The sequence below is a fragment of the Rhipicephalus microplus genome, chromosome 4, assembly GCF_043290135.1.
Source record: "Rhipicephalus microplus isolate Deutch F79 chromosome 4, USDA_Rmic, whole genome shotgun sequence".
NCBI lineage: Eukaryota > Metazoa > Arthropoda > Arachnida > Ixodida > Ixodidae > Rhipicephalus > Rhipicephalus microplus.
The window spans coordinates 55,314,151-55,337,047 of record NC_134703.1 but is presented as its reverse complement, the minus strand read 5'-3'; the positions used below and the strand labels follow the sequence as shown (position 1 = coordinate 55,337,047).

At 46.6% G+C, this 22,897-nt stretch overlaps 1 protein-coding gene across 4 annotated transcripts in view; it reads right to left on the bottom strand.

Annotated features, from left to right (window-relative positions):
* Nucleotides 1-22,897, bottom strand: part of LOC119171977 (uncharacterized) — a 44,069-nt gene that overhangs the window by 6,000 nt on the left and 15,172 nt on the right. For all 4 annotated transcript variants that reach the window (XM_037422896.2, XM_037422897.2, XM_075892772.1 and 1 more), the window contains 5 exons: nucleotides 19,611-19,830; nucleotides 18,663-18,743; nucleotides 14,810-15,081; nucleotides 12,816-12,958; nucleotides 12,212-12,331 (listed from right to left, as the gene is read on the bottom strand). In XM_037422896.2, coding sequence (XP_037278793.2) covers nucleotides 12,212-12,331; nucleotides 12,816-12,958; nucleotides 14,810-15,081; nucleotides 18,663-18,743; nucleotides 19,611-19,830 — 836 coding nt within the window. The remainder of the gene's footprint in view (nucleotides 1-12,211; nucleotides 12,332-12,815; nucleotides 12,959-14,809; nucleotides 15,082-18,662; nucleotides 18,744-19,610; nucleotides 19,831-22,897) is intronic.

The window sequence follows — 22,897 nt, the reverse complement described above, 5'->3', positions numbered from 1 at the left end:
ATCGAAGTTCGTGAGGCCACGCCAACGCCAACCCGCCGGCGCAACAAAACGATTTTCCACCTTGGCCGCAGATTCTTCGAACACCGCCGTGCGAGTTTCTGCAGACCTTTCAAGCAAGCTACCCAACGTGCCTCCTTCCCGTGTGTTTTGGTTTCCAAGGTCGCCCTCCCGCCGCATCCTTCGCCCTCTTTATCGGAACTCCTTGCCCTTCTCTCGCAAGTCTGCTCTCCTCTCTAGATCACAACCCCTGCGCAGATCTCCACCACTCCGCGACGCCCGCCACGCTGGCTCGAATTAGTTTCGTTTTCTGACTGGAAATGGGCCCAGAGCTGTTCCACGCGTTCTGGCACGTGTGTTGCGTGTGAGCGTCTTGATCGCTCTTGGTGTGCGTGTGTGGTCATGGTGGCCGACGGAAGGACTAGCACGCTTTTTCTTGCCGCTCAACAAAACGTCGAAAGTGTGAGCGCTTGGCTTGAGCATAATTCGCGCGTTAGGTGCCGCGTTGCGGAGCGCTTGCTCATAGCTATTGACCACCTGGCAGTCAACTTGCCACTTCCGGCATCCCGGTATTCAGCTGAGCATGGAGATGGTGAATATTTTGTGGGCGGCGGTGACGGCTACATGCGCGCGGAACTATTTTCGCGAGGCCGACTTCGTCGACGTCAGGCCCGATGCCGAGCCAGAAGCTTCCAAACTGCGGCGGCGATTTGTGGCAGCGCGTCGTCGACTCCGACCTGGGAGAGCGGGTGGGACATCTGTTGCGGTGGTTTAATTACGGCCGACGATCAGGCCGACACTGCGGAACCGTGCACGGATTGGGGCATTGTGAATGAAGTACGTGGCGAGAGCGATTTGGAGGAATCGGATAGCGACAATGACGAAACTTCTGAGCCAGTGCCTCATGCAGCTCATGCCACGGGCTTCGGCGAACGAGCACTTTGCCGTTTTAAATGAATTTGAGACCGCCCTTATTGCTTCTGCTCTTCGAGACATGTGCATAACGAACTTTCTGAGGCAAAAAAAAATTTCCTTTTCACTCACAACTTTTTTAAAAGCTGTGTTTCATTTACTACGAACTTCGGAATACAGCGAACATGCCGCGTCACGCTCAGTTGGTTCCCCATTTTTTTGCAGGTTCTGCATGTTAACAGCACCAAGAATCTGGACAGTTAGAACGACATTACAAGAAATTACCCCTTCCCTGGTGTGTCAAATTTTGTAGAGAGGTAGACAAATAGTTGCAGAAACCAAATATGTCAATTTTAAAAAATGAATTTTGTCATTTTGTCAACTTTAACAAATGAATTTTGTCACTTTTGGTCCCAAAGACCAGTCTGCCCCCTTAATGTAAGTGTTTTGGGCACATTCAAGCAAGTAACGTATTCACTCGCGCAATGATCCCCCTGATCCTTGGAAAAAAGAAAAAAACTTAGCGGGGTACAGAAACAAAGCGTGTGGCATCCAAAATGGCGCTCGTGCTGCGTCAAGCATGGCGTCATGGGACACTCCACGCGCTCGCCATCTCAGACCTATGCAAAGCGCAACTGCACCCACCGAGCCGACAACGGGCTGTGCACCTGCAATGTCTTGACATGTTTGTGTGCCGCCATCTGACCCTGCGTTTTTCTTGTTGGGTTTGTTGTCGTTAATTTAGTTGGGACATCTGCTGCGCAGGGCTCGTTTGGCCGGTACGCTAGTTACACGGCTGGTTACTAACAGCATGCTAACAGAGCGTCAACCCATGCACTTTTAGATATGCACTTTAACAAACCTTTGAGACCATGTATCTTTCTCTGTGCATGCTTCCAATGCTTGCTTTTTTCGTTACAACTTAGAGAGAAAACACTGGGGCACGGTCACGAAGTGCATATTTCAGAGCGCAGAGCAGATAATTCACCTGGTTGAGCTGCTGTCTATGTCACTTCCGGTTAGCTGTAATGGCTTCTATTTTTCTTAAGTAACCACTTGCATTTCGATGGTAAAATTTAGAAGGCAGCGCTGTCTCCAGCTAGACTCCCTATAGATCGGCCTTTTGAGGTGTGCACAATTTCGTTGCAGTTGGCCTTCAAGGTTTGTCATGTTACAATCAATAAATTTTAAATCACTAATCATGTTCACTGGTTAACTTTATTAATTGATGCTTCAGTTTTCTAACAGGTCAATTTATGTTGTAGGCCATTATTTCATGTTAAAATTAAATTTTAACTTTCTCCCCCTCTAAATAAAAAAAAAACAGCCTCCCACCCCCTCCAAAAAAATTATTGACCCTCAAAGGTTAACAGAAGTTTCGTTAACCGAGGAATGAACTGAATTGAAGTGCTCAGGAACGAAGCCGATCACATTAAAGGCAGTTGCACCATTTAAGGGCGAAACGTGGCTTTGGTATCGCAAAAAAAAAAAAAAAAAAAAAAACGATTTTTTGAAAATCAGGTTGTCTGTTTCTGGAGCCCTTTTTCTATGAGATTCTAAAATATGTACACTGAAAACTGCGCAGAAGTGCTTCGAAAAATTCGTTTCACCCTCCTAGGTAGCGAAACTTTTTCTAGAAATCTCGAGAAAACTGCGAATTTCAAAAAACTATAGCTTCGCGATTGCGCAGCCGGGAGCTTGCTTCTTGAGCTCATCAGAAAGAGCATTTCTCAGTGTTCAAATTTCCCGCCTCAGCTGGCTCCTCCGTTTAAAAACAAGCGCACAAAAAGCAAATCTTTGAAGGTTGTTTCGATGACCCTGATTGGCTGTGGACACCATGTTGCCTCAGCTCACCTCGCCATTGGCCGATGCTTACACCGGGAGATCGTCTGCTGCTTGTGCGCCGCGAGGACATGGCTCTGGAAAATCGCTACTTCGTGATGTGTTCACGGCTCGATGATCACTTAGGATATAATAATTATCCTAAATGTTACGAGCTGAACGCGGATGCATAATCAGACTACAGTCGCCGACCGATTTTCCGGACTCCAAAAATTCGGACTTGTTGGATATTCCGGACTTCATAAATGCACCGTCAGGGATCCCATAGAGCTAATGCATTGTTTCGACCGATTTTTCGGGGGAATTCGCCCCTGAAAGTTTAATTTTTCGGACTAAATCGCTCGTTTTGTGCCACGCCCCAAGCCATTGTGAACGCCGCCATGTTGGATTTTCCGTCGGCTTGGCTAAGCTTGGTCTTCAAATGTTTTTCCTGCCTCCGAGATTGGAATGCGCACGCCATATTTCAAGTTTTGGAGGCCGTGTTTGCTTTTTAAAAGACGCGGTGATGGATGCCGTTTTTTCGTCTTCGGTCAGCACTATCGTCATCACATCGCACGGGGAGGAGGCGAAAGAAGGATTCTTTTATTGTCGTTGCAGCTTTTGTCAGTCGCCATTCTGCACGTGTTGTGTCGTGTAGCGTCGAGACGTTGTGTGCTTCGCAGCGGCTACCTGCGGCATCGAATTTTGTGTTCTCGGTGCCATGGCTCCGCCATCTGTGCCATCGCGGGAGCCAGGCGGTGTGAAGAAGCGTGGGAAGTATACGACCCTGACGCTGGAGAAGAAAGCTGCCATAATCAAGTTAATAGAGAGTGGACGTTCGCAGCTAGATGTCGCCAAAGAATACCACCTCTCCAAGCAAACGGTATCCGACTATGTCAAAAACCGCATTAAGATTTTGACAGCGTTCGAGAATTCACACAACAAGAGCCAAAAGAACGACAGTAAGGGCGTTCATCCAGCCCTTGAAGAGGCTCTGCAGTTGTGGCTTAAAGGAGTTTTGGCAAAGAACCTGCCCGTGTCGGGAGATTTGTTAAAAGAAAAGGCCGAGTCGTTCGCTCTCAAAATGGGCATTGAGGATTTCAAATTTACGGACGGATGGCTTCGTGGCTTCAAGAAGAGGCACGGAATTTTGTTCAAGAAAGTGAGCGGTGAAAGCGGAGCGGTGGAGCAGACTATTGTGTCCGATTACCGTGCCACGAAGTTGCAAGCCTTGCTTAAAGAATACGCTCCTTCGGACATATTTAACTGTGACGAGACGGGACTTTTCTTTAAGATGCTGCCGGATCGTACCCTATCATTTTCGGGGGATTCATGCGCCGGTGGGAAGCTCAGCAAGGAGCGCATAACAGTCATGGTAGGTGCCAACGCCACCGGTACGGAGAAACTGCCTCTACTTGTTATTGGGAAGGCGAGAAACCCGAGGTGTTTTAAGGCTGTGAGAACCCTCCCTGTTGAATACGAGAGCAATTCCAAGGCATGGATCACTCAGTCCTTGTTTGAAAATTACGTACGCAAACTTGACCGCAAGTTTGCGCGACAGAGCAGAAAAGTAATCTTTTTTGTGGACAACTGTGGTGCGCACGGTAGCGTGCCGAACCTTGAGGCCATTCGGCTAGAATTTTTGCCGCCTAATACCACAAGCGTGCTCCAGCCAATGGATCAAGGCGTGATCCGAAACATCAAGGCACACTACCGTGCCCGCCTGCTCAGCCGCACCGTCTTGTGCCTTGACAATGGGAAGGCCTACAAGGTCGACATTCTGGCCGCCATCCACATGTTAGCCGAAGCTTGGAAGGCAGTGAAGCCAGATACCATCGCGCATTGCTTTAGGCATGCCAGGTTCACTGCTGCTGAAGAGCCCGAGGCGGATGACCCGGACGTAAGCGACCCGGACGGCACCGATGGCGGGGAGGACCTAATGCGCGACCTGCGCAGCGTAGGAGTGAATCTACCAGCCACAATGACATTTAAAGACTTCACTCGTGCGGACGACGACATTGTTTCGTGCGCGGAGGCCACTGACGACGAAATTCTTCGCCAGGTTGTCCCGGAGCCGGAGAGCGGCTCGGATGACGACAACGACGACCGCCCGCAGCCGTCGGCGGCGGAGATCGCCAACGCGTTGACAATTTTGTCGAGCCTTTACGGCGACGACGTCACCTTGGCCCAAATACGGGCAAACCAAATTGCCTTCAAGCGTAGTTTGAGGCAAGGCAGCATCAAGGACTTTTTTAAACCTGCCTGATGCAATAAACTTCAGATTTTTGGCGAAAATGAATTTTTCGGACTGTTCGATTTTTCGTACTTTTTTTCGGTCCCCGCCAGGTCCGAAAAATCGGTCGGCGACTGTACTACAAGCGCGGCGCGTCATCGGAGTTAGTCTTGAGGCCTAACTCCGCTGATGGCGAGACTACAGGCAAGAACGATGTGCTAGCGCACTCATGGTAACGTGCTTCTTTGCAAGCAACGAAGCACATTACTCGCTAGCTCCTTGGAACCGCAGATGGCCATTTTACGCATCGGTAGCGCACCCCACAGTCAAACATTTCTTGAGGGTCTGACATTCTTTGAATTCTTGTTTATAGCCCAGTTTTTTCAAGAAGATGACTTGTACATGACAATGTGTGTAAGCAGCCATAATAATGTCTATAAAAAAAAGAGAAATGATAAAAAAAATGGATATTGTCATAACCAAAAGTCTTCTTTTGAGTAAAAATTAACACCATTTGCAGCTTCTTTGCATGTTTTGTTACAGCGCTAGGCTTTCCACGGGCAGACCATATACCGTATTTACATGAATCTAACGCGCACCTTTTTTTCCGGTTAAGGGAGTTCATAAATCGCATGCGCGTTAGAATCGAGTACGAACAAAAAAATTACGGTAAATCTATTGCCATCGGCAAATCCAAAATGGCCGCCTCCTACATGCGTCGGCATGGCGCGTCGGCCATTTCTGCCTGTGTGTTTCCCATGTGCGGCACTTCGTACATGTGCTGAGGAGTTCGTCATCTAGTAGTGCATTAGCATCGACGGCGTGGAAGGGCCGACTCCAAAAACTCGAGTGCACCACGATGCTGCTTTTAAAAGAAAAGTCATCGCGTGTGCAGAAACGGACGGAAATCGGGCCGCATCGCGGTCGTTCGGAGTTCCCGAAACGTGCATGCGGGACCGGCGGAAACAAAAGCAGAAGATTGTCGACAGCAAAGCTTCACGCAAAGGCTTCAGTGGACCACAGCAGGGTTGGTTTCCGCAAATTAAAGAGCTGCTCGGAGAGTATGTGCTTGAGCAGCGAGTGGCACAGCGGCCCGTGACGACAGAACTGCTCGAAGTGCGGGCTATGCAATTAGTCTTAGAAAAAGGTCTAATGCGGAGGCAGTTTAAAGCGAGCAGGTGCTGGCTAACTAGCTTTGTGAAGAAGAAAGGCTTTTCCCTCCGAAGGGGAACATGCATATGTGAAAAGTTTTGCAGAGGAGTACGATGAAAAGCTTCACAGTTTTCAAAGATTCGTCCTAAACTTGCGGTGCAACGACGGCTACCTGCTTGGGCAAATCGGGAATGCCGATCAGACGTCTCTTTACTTCGACATGCCTAGAACCACAACTGTCGAGAAGGGGGCGAAGCAAGTTCGCGTGCTGACATCGGTCCACACGGTAAAACTACAGTGACGGCAATGCTCTGTTACACGTCAGATGGGCACAAGCTTCGGCCGTACCTCATATTTAAATGGAAGACGCTCCCGAAAGGAGTAGTTTTTTCGAGTGGTGTGATCGTGCGGGCCAGCGAGAAAAATGGGTGCGCGTTGCAATCGATGTCTTACGTTTTTTTTTTTTTTTTCGCTGCGGAAATCGAGTGCGCGTTACAATCGAGGGCACGGTAGAATCGAGTAAATACGGTAGATCAAACCATGTAGCATGAAGTAAGCTTCAAAAATATTCAAGGTATCATGATGAAACTGCATATTTCCCTGTTCAAGACACTTATGTGTATGCATGCCCAATTTCGTTGCTCGATATCAACAAACAAAAAGGTTTTTTTTTCCACCTCACCACCCCCCATTAAGGGGACAGACTGCTCTTTGGGACCAAAAAGTGACAAAAAAATTCATTTTTTAAAATTGACATATTTGGTTTCTGCAAGTATTTTTCTATCTTTCTGCAAATTTTCACGCACCAGGAAGTAGTAATTTTTTTGTAATGTCATTTTAACTGTCCAGATTCTTGGTGCTGTTAAGGGGGGACGTGGCAAGTAAAACTAATTTTTTTATTAATGTACTGTTTGTGATGAAATTTGGTGTGTGTATGTGGATGATTGTGAGGATTCCAAATATGAAAACCGTTTTCAAATACCTCTTGTACTTTTTGAGTTACAAGCATAATTATACTAATTAATGCTCTTCGCACTTAAAGAGATAATTATTGCTAAATGAAATTATTTTTTCATATTATTATGTTCCCAAAGCATCAACTTGTGCAAAGAAGCTATTAGTTGATTTTTCTAGTTCTTGTAACCATAAATAAAATTTCCAAAACATGGATGTTGTTTTGCGCACACATCGCAGTAATTATAAAATGTGTTCTAAAAATTTTAAATGATGAGTAAGAAGAGAGATAAAGCTTTATTGCACTGCTAAAGGCCTCCTGAGCCTAGTGCAAAAAACGGAACGACTCTATCAGTCTTTGTTAAAAAATGACAGATGTTCTAGCGAAGGCACATAGGCGAAAATCAAGAGTTGAGAAAACTGACTTTGAAAGTTCACTCTTGTTTGGAAGTTCACAACATGCCTAAAACACTCAGAATCCTCCTGGGCAGTAATCCTGAGATGCTGTGGCCTTGGCCTCTGTAGAGCGCAACCCAGTTTTGCGCTTCTTTGTCGTGGAACAATGCGTCTTTTGAGCCCTCTTCACCCTTTTGGCATCCTTTTCGGCTGCTCGCCGCAAAGAGCAGTCTCCTGGATTGAAGCCCAGTTGAGCAGTGATCTCTTGCAGCGCACTCTTGCAGCCACCATTGAAACGGCAGACTGCATCTGCAACTGCACTTTCCACACTTCGAAGGGAGGCGAACTGGCTCTTGGACTGGAGTGACCAAATGAGGCTGTTCATACTCTCCACAGCGTTCTGGGTTTTTCCCTGCGCACACCTTTCAAGGAGCTCTTTGTTCGAGAGGCGCTTGTAGATTGGCAGCAGTGCCACTCGCACGTGAGGGGGCAGTTTATGTTTGTGAGGCGGCAGCGGCTCTCCCTTGGCCAATGCCTGATTGTGCGGGCACCAGGAGTCAGTCCCACTTGGGCACAGGTCGTGGTGTGGATCCTGGTCTGTGGATGTTACATGGTAATAAGTGGCCATGATGGCCCTCTCCATGCCAGGAACATCGTTGGGGTGGCTCTTAATGGCCCAGCCATAATAATTCGTCAACTTCTTTATAAGGCCCTGCGTCAGCCGGCCTTTGCCACCCATGCTCAGTCCTCGGCCTTTGGATTTGTGCTCATCAAGAAGGTTGCGCAAGGAAGTGCCCATTCTTTTTTTCACATGGTTCACACACTCCTGTTTCTTAATCAACATGTAGCCATACACCTTGTCTTGCGTGAGGGCAAGGTATGTACGGCTGTCACCGTCGCAGAGCACATTGATGTATCGAAGCTTGTACTTGGTAAACGATCTTTCAAACATGATCCTCGCTGCTTCTACTTCCATTTGGCCTGCATTAGCATCGGTGTTCTTTTGGCACTGTGGCTTGTGTTTCTCAAGCCACTCCTCATAGTTGTCGTCACCAGGCTTGGGACCAACAGCACAGCCTTGGCAGTAGTTGGACAGGACACAGTGGTCCAAGACCAAGCCTGTGTACAGCTCGATTACACAGCCCACACCAATATGACTTCTGTGCCCCCTCGTCATCCACGTGCCGTCGTAAATGACGTCAATGTTGCCTGGCACTCCTCCTAGGTCCTTGTAAATGTCATGCACCTTCTGTGCACTTTCTGCTTCAATGCGGGTGGCAGCTGATGTGGTGGCAGGGTGGCTGTACTTCCTTTGCAGTCTCTGGTAGGACTTGTGGTGCAGTGCTCGATGCGAAATGTCCATCGCAGAAAAAATGTCATTTATGGCAGATTGTTTTCTGCCAACTGACTGCACAGCCCTCAAAGCACGCACGTTTACCTCAAAGGGGTTCGTTTTTTGTTGCCCGGAGCACCTCGGGGACGACCACGCACTGTTCACTATGCCACAATTGTCACAAAAAAGTTCCATCCTCGCCGCGAGTCCAAGGCAGTGCGTAGTCTCGAGGCGTATCGACCCTTCGTCGCACTTGTTGCACTTTACTGACGAAAGCAGACCGTTTAGCATCTTCTTATTTACAATGAAGAATGTGGAGTCCTTACCGCCGTCATTTTCGTCGCAGCCTTCGTTCAGAAGCTCGAGCTTCCGCTTTGAAGCGGATTTCGATGCTACGGCATCCAAAACATCCCGCCTTGTCTGCGCCCGCTGCGCGATTTCTTCACTGCTCGGAATTTGGGCCGAAACTCGCGATAGAATGTTCGACGCGCGCACGCCCGGAGTTGCAACGGCTGCCGACGCGGTGCCACCGCAATCGGGTTCGCGAGAGCGTCCATCACGGTCGACGGCATCCGGCGGTCTGACATACGACGATGTGGCACCTTCCACACTCTCGGCCTCACAACAATCAGCGAAGGGTCTGAGTAGAGGCTCCGTGACGCTTGAAGAGCATGCTCCGTCCGGAACTGCGACTGGGACGGCAGCCGCAGTCGTCTGCCCTTTGTTCCAAGCTTTCCGACGCTTGCCGTACTTGTGGACGCTCCGGAACTTTTTTTGCGACAACATAGCACCGCAGTATGAGCAAGCACTCAGAAGAGACCACCGATGTAAACAAAGCTTGGTAAAAAAAGCACGCGAACTATCACAAAAACAGCCAACTGGCAAAAAACGAAGCGCACGCCGGATGATTCTCGACTCGGCGGCCGCAGATGCGCTCGCGCTTCCAAGGTTGCCAAGGTGCGCGGCGCAGCTTTGACCAGTAAGAGGTCGCGCCTGCTACCACGTGACCCGCGCAGCCAATTGCCGTTCTTCGTTTTCGTTTTTTTACTTGCTCCTCGCGCTTTTATTTTCACTCGGCGAAATACGAGACCGCGACCATCGGGAAGCCGGCTTTCTCCTCTTTCCAAAGCTACCAAAATGGCGGCCCACGGTCAACAACTTGGCGCGTTTGTGCGGCGTGAACAACACCGTTTCAGGGGCTTTTTTTTCGCACTTTTCGGCGACTAGCCTCGGCAAAAACACTATTTGCGGGATTTGTAGCGCACGTTTCGCTGTAATATTTTAGAACAAGGAAGTTGAAGGTCTGAAGATTACGAAAAAAAATAAATCAGAAAATCGCATATTTTGACCAAAATCGGCACTTTACTTGCCGCGCCCCCCCTTAACATGCAAAACCTGCAAAAAAAATGGGGAACCGACTTTGAGGCTTCTTTATAATTTGCCAGCACCTTTGTCTAAAGCTCTACTACCAATTTATGAGCGCCTTCGTGAGGATTGCTAAACATGCGCGCCATGATCGTTGCTTTTTGAAGAAACTGTGTGTTTTCAGTTTTTTCCATTTTTCTCAAAAAAGTAAATTTGTGACTATTCAATTTTGAGGCCTCAATATCTCTGCAGCTAGGGCAGGTACAACAATATTTCTATTTGCAGTGGAAACCTGTATGTGTGTAGAATGCAAGTATGGGAGCAAAATTTAGAGCACATGCCCTTTTAATTAATTACTAATCAAAATAGTAACACAATACCAACTGCTTTTGAAAATGTATAGTTCATTTTGCTGCAAAATAACTAATAAAGGCCTAAAAACAAAAACCTCTTCCATACTTTCACTCTATAGTCATTAGTCTATGTTGGCATATCCTGAATATCACTTTTAGTTAAGCACTTTTTTTCTATGTTGGCCTTAAACAATAGGGGGTGAACTTAAGTTATCTCAGGAACAAAGTGAATTACAGGAAAACTAATTAAATATTTGAAATCAGCAGAAAAAACTGCATAACCCTGTGCAGTTTTATCAAGATCACTGAAGAAGTAAACAAAAGATGTCTAAGACCAGTCTGCCCCCTTAACGGCAATTTCGTTTAAAAAGACTAGTTCACTGAGAGCTCACAGTATGACTAATACAAAAGACACGTTCTGCCATGCATGCTCTTCCCGGTGGATTTTGAGGGATACACTGTAGTCTTCTATGTATTATACACGACTGGCTTGATGGTTTGATAGACTTCAGGTCTTATTTAGCGACAAGACGAATGTGATCTGCTGGCGCAAAAATGTTCTCATGCAGCACTCAGCCTAGCTTTAACCTTCTACACTCTTCTATTCACAAAGTTTTAATCAGAAATGTGCCATAACAGTTCCTTTGCTTGTAAAATTCTTTACAACAGGCCAAAATGCTAGCCCACATGATAAAACGTACTGATCAGCCTGCTATTAGTAGAGCTGCACACAACACAACCTTCAACTACACTCCATGTATGGCAGATGGTGCGCCACAGTATCTACTTACACATGGTGCGTCTAAGTAAGTAGACACAGAGTACCGTATTTACTCACGTAATCCTCACACTCGCATATTTTCTCACACTGTCCACATTGCCAAACAGAAATGCAATTTTCTTTATTCCGTGAGTAATTATCGCACCCCTGAAAATTGGAGCCGAAATGTCTGCTCCTTCCAAACACAGACAGCCAGGCGGCATGCCTTAATCATCATGCGTACTATCAACGCATGGAGCCCCAATCCAATTCAAGCCATGCCAACGTGGCAAGTGCGCATCGCGGCTCGATCGTACGCTGTAGTTACGCTATGGGGTCATACAGAAGCTACACAGCTATTTTCAAGCTGAAAGTGACTGATCGTGCACTAAAAAATGGCAACAGGGCCGCCGGCAGCCACTCCGGAGGTAACGAGTGTTGTGTTTGCCACCGGCAACGGCAGCACGGGCAGCTGAAAGCCACCAACACGCGCTGGGCCTTCTGTGAACTTGATTTCATTTTAAGGTAACTGTGAACGATTTTGTGTTGGATGGTAATCAGCCCAAGGTTGACGTCGCACGTTAACCTGTTGTGGGCTCCCGTTGAGACTGCCTTGCGTAATGTAATCTAACTATTTAATTTATATAACGATGTAAACTATTTGCTTACAGCTTTTGTGTCGCAAATAAATCTTGTCTGTATTGAACCTACGGTTTTATTGTTAGCCTTAATTAGTACTATACAAAGCTTTTAGTTAGTCGCTAGAGCAAAAATCCCAATTTGCGGCCACATAATGTTTTTCTTCCCTCACTATACGTTTTCGCGGAACTCTTGCACCCCGTTACATTGCGCCGGTTTGGTTTTCTGCGAAAAAAAAAAAAGTGCGAGGAGTATGTGCGTAATTACGGTAAATACACAAAGCTAACCCAACGTACAGTTGTCTTTGGCGAAGCTCTTCTCGCTCCTTTTGAATGCGCTCCCGCTCCTGACGTTGCTTCTCGCGCTCAAGGCAGATGAGTTCGAGCTTTTCCCGTTCGAGCTTTTCTCGTTCAATCCTGAGAAAAAATACCAACAGAATGTAAATGTTATCGACACTTCCCCTGTCCATAGTACTCCACTATCACAAATTGAATGACCACCGTGACTATCATTCTAATTCAGCTATTTTGCAAGCATTCGTGCAAGGTAGAAGGTATCCTGCAGAAATGACGGGCGAAAAAGACAATAGCTCAACAAGAACAAACCAGCACATAATTAATCTTATGAGTGCATTAGCTGGGTGAGTTCGTACTTCACATTTAAACCAGCACTCAGACGCAATGAACATGAGAAGAAAGAGCTGCATTTTGCTGCACTCACAGCCAAGCCCAACTCAAAGAACAAGGAACAAAATGAAAATATCACGACGAGCGTGCAGTTAACACCTTAAATTCTTTTCTGCATTTCTCAAGCTTGTTCACTGGTTTCATCACACATAATAAAGAAAAACCCAAGCAATAACACTTGTGAAAAAGTTAATATGATATGAATTACAGTTACCTAAGACGCTCTCGCTCACGTTCCAATCGGTAAGCTTCTTCCCTCTGCTTGCGTTCAAGCTCTCGCTGGCGCAAGGTGTCCTGATAGTTGCGTCGCTCCTCTTCACGAACATCAAGGCGCTCTCGCACGCGCATACGCTCTTCCTGCATTGGCACAAAGAAATGTGAAGCCGTGTTTACTTCTGTTGGCTGAAGATGCAAAGTCAAGCACTACACCACAATACAGTGAAACCTCGTTATAAGTACCTGCCAGGGCCACGTCATAACTACGCACTAAACGTAGTATTTAACCGTACAAACCTCGCCATCACCGCCAACAAAGGAATAATTACAGTGTCTCAGCAAATGCAGTATAGACCGCTTATAACGTATGTTGCGGGGACCTCAAATACAAGCACTGTAAGCAGTACCACACCATAACTAGAACAGCCTTTTATCCAAGGGCCGCAGTTGCGAAAAACTTGTTGAGCATGCAGCCTCGCATGGTACCTTGAATAACAGGGGAACAACATTACTTATTCTTTGGGAAGGAACGCCAAAACTCCTTTAGTGTTTTTTACATCTTTAGCACCTCTACCGCTGCGCTAGCCAAGTCCCCAACCACGGTATCGCACGCGGTGGCTGCGGGAACAGGTAGCTTCATTTTTCATTTACGTGCGTTGGCTGCACACGTACCTTTAAAACCATGTCGTTTTTTGCTATCTACGATTGCATCTGCCACGATTTTGTCCCCCAACGTTTGTGGAACGCAACGCCGTTTTAACTGGTCAAGCGTAGACGGTGCGTGCACATTCGGAGTTCTGTAACGTCGCCACCACATATGATCGTGTCAAGAGCGACCACAGTTTTGTCCACAGCGGTTGTGACAAACGATAACCGCAGTTCTGACAGCGCTGGCCGAGCGTATCCTTCTGAAGCTTCGAGCACGCTGCTCTTTGCCTTTATTCCACGGTTTCAGCACTAAAGTTCATACAACCACCCCAATGCACAGAGTGGAACTTGGCTGGGCAATTTCACGAATTCGTATATTTTGCCAGTTTCACATCATTGAGATTCTACTGTGTGTTAAGATGAATGCCTTCTAAATTCGTTCACAATAAAATGCAACGGGTTCGTAAAAACCTGGATTGGATTGGGCTGCATTTTTATAAATGTAGCCAGACCACGCACAGAAACTTGAGTTTCTGGGAGATTTTCCTGACAACCATACAAACATAGGAACTGGTCGAAATCCGGGAGACCTGGCAGGTATGCCAATCTACCACATAAAAGAGGCCGCAATGTCGATTGGGAGGCTCAGGAAATTCAAGGATTTTTAACAATGTGGAAAAATCCCAGGACTTTCAGGAGCCTTGAAAATTCATTTTTCAAATACAAGTGTTTGCAACGTTTTCAAGAACCTTTACGCACCCTGAAAAGGATCCCAGAAATTGAAAACTTGATTTTTGAAAAATAGATTATTTTTTTGCAATATGAAAGCCACATCACCCCTTGACTCTGTTCATGGCTTCAATTGCCGAATTCACTAGAAAAATGTTAGCAGGTAAAACTGGCAAACAACAAGAAATGCAATACTTTGAACCTTGTAGCTGGACGAGTTAGTGAATACTTGAGAAGTCAATTTTAGCACTAAGACTGAAATCGGACATGTGTTACTAAGGAAGTGTTCATTACATTAGGTTGCAATTATATGTATAGCTTAGTAATGCACACATGAGCCAAGCGCATACCTAGGCAAGAAAATTTATCAGGCTACGAAAGATCGAGCCATGGGTAATCAGAGATGACAGGAGCGTTTGTCCTGCAGTCTGATGTGTTGCATGTTCTTTAGCACTAAAACCAGGATGTCATCAAATGCTATGCAACCTACATGGCAAGATGGAGTGTGGGAGGCAAAGGTACAACTTGTCAAGATAACAAAGTTTGTTGCTGACATGGTCAACAACATGAAAAGACTGCTGGAGTCGTTAATAGCAGCAGCGAGAAAGTGCTCACCCGCATCCGCCTCAGTGCAATGTCATTGCTGCCGCCCAGTCGGTGTGCACCAAACGACGAGGGCCCCCTGAATCCAGGCCCCACGCTCATGCCCCGATTGTAAAAGGGCCGCTGGTAGAAGCTTGGCCTCCGGTAGAAGCCCATGTTACGCTCGTAGGGACGACGAATGGACGAGTACGAGTGGCGGGGAGGGAGCCGCTCTCGCGAGCGACTGCGTCCCGAGTGCCGGTCACGGACTGAGCTGCGCTTTTCGCGGTGCTTGTCCTTGGAGTCTGAAACAGGGTTCGTACAGGTTTTGAAGGCAAAACTTCAAGGGTTTTTAAGAACTTTCAAGGCCCAAAAATTTTATTTTTCAAGGATCCATATCAATAATTGATCTCTTACTCGTAATAAAAAAACGAGAAATTTATTGAACACTTATTGACAGCCTAAGACGAGTTGAATTATTGAACAGTCTAAGATGCGTTCAACACTACAGTGAGGCAGATAGAAAGTGTTCATGAAAGCTCCAGCAGTTTTGCAGCGATTCCTTCGTTGATATTTAGCAGTTCTTGTGTCTCGTTTTTTGCTGTTTTCTGGAGACTGTTTGACTTCACTATGTGACATAACCTGTCTCTTCGGCTTTCAAAGCCAATTCATCTGCTGAAGTCAGATCAGCAACTGTTGCTTTTAGCTTCACTTTCTCTTTGAATTATCGATTTCGTCCACCACAAGGCGCCTTTTTGAATCATTCGCTTCCTCTTGTTGCTTCCTTTTCTGCTCTTCCAAATGCGCATGGTAACAATGTTTTGCAGATGAAACAGAGGTCGTCAGTTCCTTTGTTATAGGGATGTTAAGGATGACACCTGCCTTATCAACAGCGTCACATATAGCACGTTGCACGATGTACGACAGGCTTTTGAGGTTTTCCACAGAAACTTGCTTGTTTACACTAAACCCTCTCTGAACAGTTGCCTGGCCATGGCTCAACACAAGCAGAAGTTCCACTACTCTCCACAGCACACTGTACGATGAGTTGAACTTGAGGAGTTATAAAAGAAATGTATCTAGCCTATCCGAACTCTTCGAACAAGCGCAGCTTGTGCTTCTCCATATGTAGCATTTCGGCATACTCAGCAAGAACAGTGTCTCGACGGTAATCAGTCAACCTTTCAGCAGCGATAAGCGCATTCAAAACATTCTTGAGACCTGCTAAACACTGGTCTGGCTTGGTGCACATTTGCCGAGGATCCAGAGGAGACCTCTAACCAAGGAGAACTTCAGAGAACTCTTCTGAAGAACCTTTTTCGTCACACTGAGAAGGAATTGCTTACATTCCATTTTAAATGCAATTGCCTCTTTTGCACTGACCTTAGACTTCTTCAAAATTTGCTCAGCTGTATGCCCAATGTCAACTTTCCCAAGTGCAGTGTGATTGTTCACGCCTTCAATGTTGATTTTCAACAGGCCTGTTAGCCCACACTTGATGCAGAGAGAACTGAGCACTTCAAAAACTTAGTAAGCAACTTCCGTACAATTGCTTCAAGATCCCTTGCGGGAAAGAATACAAGTGGTTAGTCCACCTGATATTCCGCTAGGAAACGTTTGAGAATCAGTGCAATCGCAAGGGTGAAGTTAGGGCGAAGTTCAGTTTTGCTTGAATTAGCTGGCCCCACAGAAACTTCTCAAGTTCTGAAACGAAGCGCATTTTGGCTGGTTCACCTCTTTACGTCTTGCAGACACGATGTACATTGCCACATCAGGCCACAGGGCCAGTGCACGTTCAATCACAAACGTTTTCGACCCAGCGATGGGCAACATACCTGAGAGGAAACGTCTTCCCAGCAATGTCCAATCCCCACTTGCTGGCAGTTACACCTGCTCTGTATGCGTTGTGCACCACGTGTAGACCACAAGTGCCTAAATCAAGGCAGTTTACCTGATAGTTTCATGCAAGTGCTTCTGAAAAATTTCAAATAAATGTTTGGTCCGTCCATAGAAACTTGAAAAATCTTTGCAAGTGGTAATGGCTCCAGTGCTTTCAACAATTCATCTTCAATGTCATCCCGCCGTTGCATGGCCCATAAAAATGGACGTCAAGTACCTGGTTATCTTTTGAGATGAATCCCAGTATCTGATGTGAACGCCCATCTGCTTCTGGTGGAGGTAACCATTAGCGGAAAAAAACAAAACCACGTAGCAATCACACTTCTCTATTGCCCGGTAAACGGACGATAGAAAGAAGGGGCCCAAACCATGGCACGCAAGGTACGCGCACTTCTTTTCTCTACACGTAAAGACCTTTGCCACTTTGCTACCGGGAAACATTTTTCGGAACAGTTCGTTTATGTGTGCGGATGAGCTGTACGAGTAATGTGAGGTAACAACCTTCAATGCCCACAATATCTCGGCTTCGATTGCTGCATCGTGGGCCTCGCACGCGGTATTGAAATCCGAAGACTGCGTCGGGACTGAACGCACGGATTCGCCACTCTCGCGGGGTGTTACATACTTTATCAAGGAGCTACTTGCTGCGTCCTTCGGGTTGCCAATGTGCTTTGCACTTCTCCGGTGGCTTTTTAGTGCAGAATCCCCCATCGATGAGACATCGAATGTCTTTGCACATGGTCTGCATCTAGCCCGATGTGAACTCATTGAATCCGGTGCGACCCAGTCTTTGTACGTAACGTGGCTGAGCCACGATTCCTGGAAATCGCACTGCCCATGAATTGCGCACAAACACAACTACGTCCAACGTGCGCGGCATAAAACGTACTCCGATGAAGCAAACGAGAGGTGGCGAACAAGCGGGCTAAATATCCATCGCCGATGAAAAACGCACACACAATATGGCAACACGAGTGCTGATGGCAGACTTGTGGCAAATAACCGAATCAGATTGGATTGGCTTAGATCGGAAGGAGACCTACTACCACTCTCAATGTGGCCGGTTGCTAAACGAACACTCGGCACCGCTGAAGTACATAAACCTTTCACATTCTCACGGTGTTGTTGGCGGTAGTTGTAGTATGGTCCCTAGAATATGTTGCTAGTCTGCCGTCACCATGAATGGCCGCATCCGCGCCGATGATGCATGCTCCGCAGTTACGGCCCTCCAATCGATCGGACCGCCGTGACCGCGGAGCATGCATAGTGGGCGCGGACGCGGCCTTTCATGGAGACTGCAGACTAGCCAGTATTCGAAGTATTCTAGAAACCGTAGTTGTAGGAGGAAGAATGAGAAGTCTAATTTCTGCAGCCCATAAGGGAGTGCGGCGCAGCGTCTCACGGTGTGATCTAACAGCGACAACTGCCCCCTTTCCAGCTCCCTCTCAAGGGCAGCCAGAGTCTGTCCCGCAATGTTCTTCCACACTTATAAGAATTACAGAGCCACTAACATTTAACATTGGCCACGCACCTTTCAGCGAACAATGTGTGAACGCGATGCGTTTTTTTTCCCCTCCGCTAATCGCCCGTTGTTAGTGAGCGGGGGACGCTGTTTCACCTGGCACGGAGAAAGCGTTGGCAATACATGGATACCGGAAACAAATGTTACCTAATAAGATTTGTCGGCCAAGCTTCAATGGTTGTCGCTGTTTAACAAAAGAAAGAAAAATAATCTAGAGACTTAAGGCGCCGCGGACGGAATTCAAGGGTTTTCAAGCACCACAATATTCAAGGGTTGTCAAGGAACCGTGCAGACCCTGTTAAAGAAGTCAGCATCTGACTTCATGGTGATGTCACCACACATTTCCCTTTGTCACAGTTACACACATACCCACATGCCTAAAATTCTGGCAAGGAAAACTAATGGAATGCTCGCTACAGTATAAGCATCTATGGAATATCTGAATACTAACTACACAACACGCACCTTCTTTTCCTTCATTGTTGGCAGTCGCCATGACATCCTTTTCATCTCCACTTTTGGCATCAGAGTCTTTTGCACTTGAAGCTGATGAGAGAACGCAAAGATGAGGTTGGCTACTGTCAATATGTGCGAACTTTATGCAGGCAGTAGTTAGATGCACAAAACATGGAACATATGCTAGGGGTACAAAAAACCAGATTAGTTACACTGATGCACATACCAACACAGCCACAAGAAATTTGTAGCTCTTAATATCAGCTACTATATTTACTCGCACGATTTGTGCACCCATAATATTTTGCCAGCTTTGCTAAAAAAATATTTACTTGCATAATTTGCACTCGCTGACCAGCCCGAGCCAGCCCGCCGGCACGCGCACACCTCGCCAAGCAGACAAGTGCAGTCAAACAAGCTGCGAGTGCGAAGTCCCTTCTTTCGAGCCCCGAACTAGAGTCCCTAGAGTACAGTGCTCGAACACTCAAATGTGCCGACGGGTCACCAAATGGCTCAAGCGTTTGCCTTCCCCTATCTCTACCACCGCAAGAATGCTCACTCAGGTCACTGCACGGACTTTTTGCACCGGAAGCACGCAAAGGCCCGACGCCCAGTCGCGCTAACTGTTCCCCTCATTCATTGCATCTGCGCTGCAATGCATACTTGGTATTCAAAAGTTACGGTTTCGCCAACCGACTGACACGTTTTAGATGTACTACAGTAATTATATATACAGCCAAATTGAATCGTGCTGCCGCTAAGCACTTCATGGTCAAGCACTTCATGTGACAATCGGCGTGAGTACCGATCCTAACCTCACTAAGCCCCATTACATCCCATTCAACACCCTCTAGCTCCTCGAACAGTACAGCTATACTTGCCTCACTAGCACACTTGTAGAACCTCCTAAATGTAGAAATTACGCTGCAACTAAATCATTGCAAAAATGCTACAAACCTTTAGCTTTGTCAGCTGTAGCTTTGGGCTTGACAACTTTCTTTGTGACTGGAGCCTTTTTCACGGGAGCCTTAGCCTTCACCGGACTTGGTGAGCTTTTATCCGCAGCCGATGTTTCAGCGGACTTTCCCTCTTTACGAGCAGAGGCAGCAGCAGCTCGTGCCTTAGCCTGGTTTTTAGCTTCCGACCTCTTCAGTGCACCGCCAGGTTCATACTTGGTCTGAGACAAACACGCACAAATATGCAAGTCAGGTCTTGACTACACAAATGGAGTTTATTGCCTCTCTTAACTAGCCTGGAGTCTAACTTCGATCATGCCTCTTATAGAGTAATCGGGGGCAACATTATCTGCAGTCATAATAAAATAGGCACGGCCAAAGGCACCTCTGTGATATTAGAAACATACCCAAGTTCTACAGTCCCATCATTCTGCTTTTTCCTATAGCCTGTTCAAAACAAAGTTTCAGAGCCCCTCAAATCTGACTGAAATTGAGCCAGAACGTACTCTATGACACCAGATAAAATTGACAAGACTCAATTATAGTGAGAAAATGAAGCTTTCATTCTTCAATCTGACATGGGGCTTACATCCTCACATTGTGAGTCAGGGATTCAAAATAGCCCACCTCATCACCGGGCAACATACCGTGTTTACTCGTGTAATGAACCCACCCGCATAATGAACCCCACCCCCACCTTGGCCTTGAAAGTTTTTTGCAATGTACCTGTTCACTTATTTCGTAATAGCCAGTCTGTTGTGGATAGAAACAATGTTACATCATTCTATTATATCACAAAATAACAATGTAATAAAATTCAAAACAGTTTTGCAACCATGCTAAACAGTTGCGAGCAGAGTGAGCGCGGACGTCAATCAAAATTTGAAAGTTGCGCCTTTTACGGCAAAGCCTCATCTGTAGAATGCAGGAGAATACTCTGCACGCCGCGTGCTCGTCATCTTGAAGGAAATGCAAAGTGCAACCGCGCCGACGGCGTGTTGTGCACCCGCAACGTTTGAGCGCCACTATTCGACGCTGCGTTTTATTGTGATAGCAATTATATATACACTGTCTGCTGGGTTTTGCCGCCGACGTCGGCATCACTCACCGTTTATGTATACGTATCTACATATATGGAAACTCAAGAAAAAAAAAAGCTACCCCGGCTCAGCGCCTAGCTTATCTGGATGCACCAACACATGCTTATCTCCCACTCCTAATTTGTCCCAGGGATGGCGGCTAAATGCTTGTGCTGCACGCTTATCTTTTGGTGGGAAGAATCAGGCACCTTCGGCTTTGACCGGAGTGATTCTTTGCTCGCTGGAGAGTTTGCGAAAAGAGCGTGCTTTTCAAACACAGCAAAGCAATAACTGGAACACTTGTTTGCAGTCATCTGTACCTGTGATTACGTTTAGTGTATCGTTTTTGTTTAAACAGCAGGTTACAAGCGGTAAGCGCTGTTAGTTCGCGGTCATCCTGTGTGTGTGTTTCCGTGCATCATGTGTTCGTTAACAGTACACTGCACGTTTCAATCTGCTAACCGTTCTCAGCGTTACATTCCGAGTTGTTATCGCATTCATTTCATCGCCCTTGCGGCGAAACTGGCTTCTTTGTTGCCGGGTTTGTTGCCGTGAATTTAGTTGGGACACATCCTGTGCAGGGTGGTTCGGCCGGTATGCTAGCTACACGGCTGGTTACAAACAGCATGCCCTGGAGCATTGAATCGAGCAACTCGACGACACTTCGACGATCCGTGCGCTTTTGTTGCGGGAGGAAACAAAAAGAGCTTCGAGCAAGAAATAAGATGTGTCGTGCATTTCATGGGCCCAAACAAGCAGAGCCGTCAAGCAGAATTTTCGCTATTTTAACTCCCGTAACTTTTTTTTCTCACACGTAATGACCCCCCCCCCCCCCAAATTGGCATGAACTTTTCCAGAAAAAAAAAAGGGGGGGGGGGGAGGGTTCATTAATCGAGTAAATACGGTACCTCGGTACTGCTCAAATTAAAACGACTCATTCCTAGGCCTTATAAGCTGTTAAAGCACTTTACCCCTAATCCGCCTTATTTTTAGTTTGTTATGTTAATTAAGTCTAATGAAATATTCTATAAAGTGTTTTAGTGCATTACTAGCGACACTTCTGCTGGCTATATCGTCGAAGTAAAAGTAGTAAAATAAATGTTTACAATGTTTGGTTCAGTTCAACCGCGTCTGCTGTGTTCATGTGCTCAGAAAGCGTGCCTCATTTCGAGACCCCCCTCCCAAGACGTGAAACACAAACTATGCTGGTGCACATCTTCATCTTACGATTGGTTAGACGTTTGCTCTTGGCGACGTACAGAGAGAAATTAGGATAGTTACAGTACATTTTTTTGTACCACATAGAATTTTGGAGGATAGCAACTGAGGCCAGCACACCCATTAAAGAAGCACAGACATCAAATTTATTCATGTCAAGATTTTTGCGTTGGCGGTTAGCTATAGCGATTCACGACTTAAAACGCAACTGAGGGATGAATAATCATCACTTTTATTGATTTATATCACTGGTATCTAGCGCAACTAAAATCAGCCGGCAATCCCGCCATTTTTAGCGCTGAGAGCACCAGCAGTGACGCTACCTCACGGTCACGTCCAGATCACGCCACAGCTGCCCACTTCTTCACAGAAAAGAGTGACGTCAGGCTCAGCTGCTCTGCAAACATTTCCTCTGCTACGCGGACACATTCATTGATGCTTTGTCACCTGCACTGCTGTCGTCGCCGTACAAAGTGTTGACTCTGGTTCAATACGATAGTCTGGAGCTTCGAATTTTTGTGATTCACGATGTCGCGAACTTTTTTTGCTTCGATCAACCTTTTGCAGAACAGTGATTCCGAAATGGACACCGTTCCAAGCAGCACTGCAGAGGTGCCCGAGGATGCACGCTTCAGCAATGTTCGCTCGTGTGCCTCAGTTATCTATATTGGTGCGTTAAAGCGTGCAAAGCATTGAGGTATACACAGAGGGGTCAACACAGTATAGCTATCGTGAATGAGCATCAGCAAAGAAATAGAACAAGTTTCTTGCTTGCCAGGTTCTTTTTTGCGCCTCTAGATGGCCCAACCTACCTAGCCTCTGGCGGTTAACACGGTATTACCACTTTTACGTGGACGCAGTCTACAGATGAACTAAAATTCAACGATACCGGTGTGTTACTTGCTAGCGATATCAGACTATACGCTGTTCCACTTTTCATAGCTTGCGGTCGTGTTAATGTCTAACACATACGTGATATGAAAAAAGACAC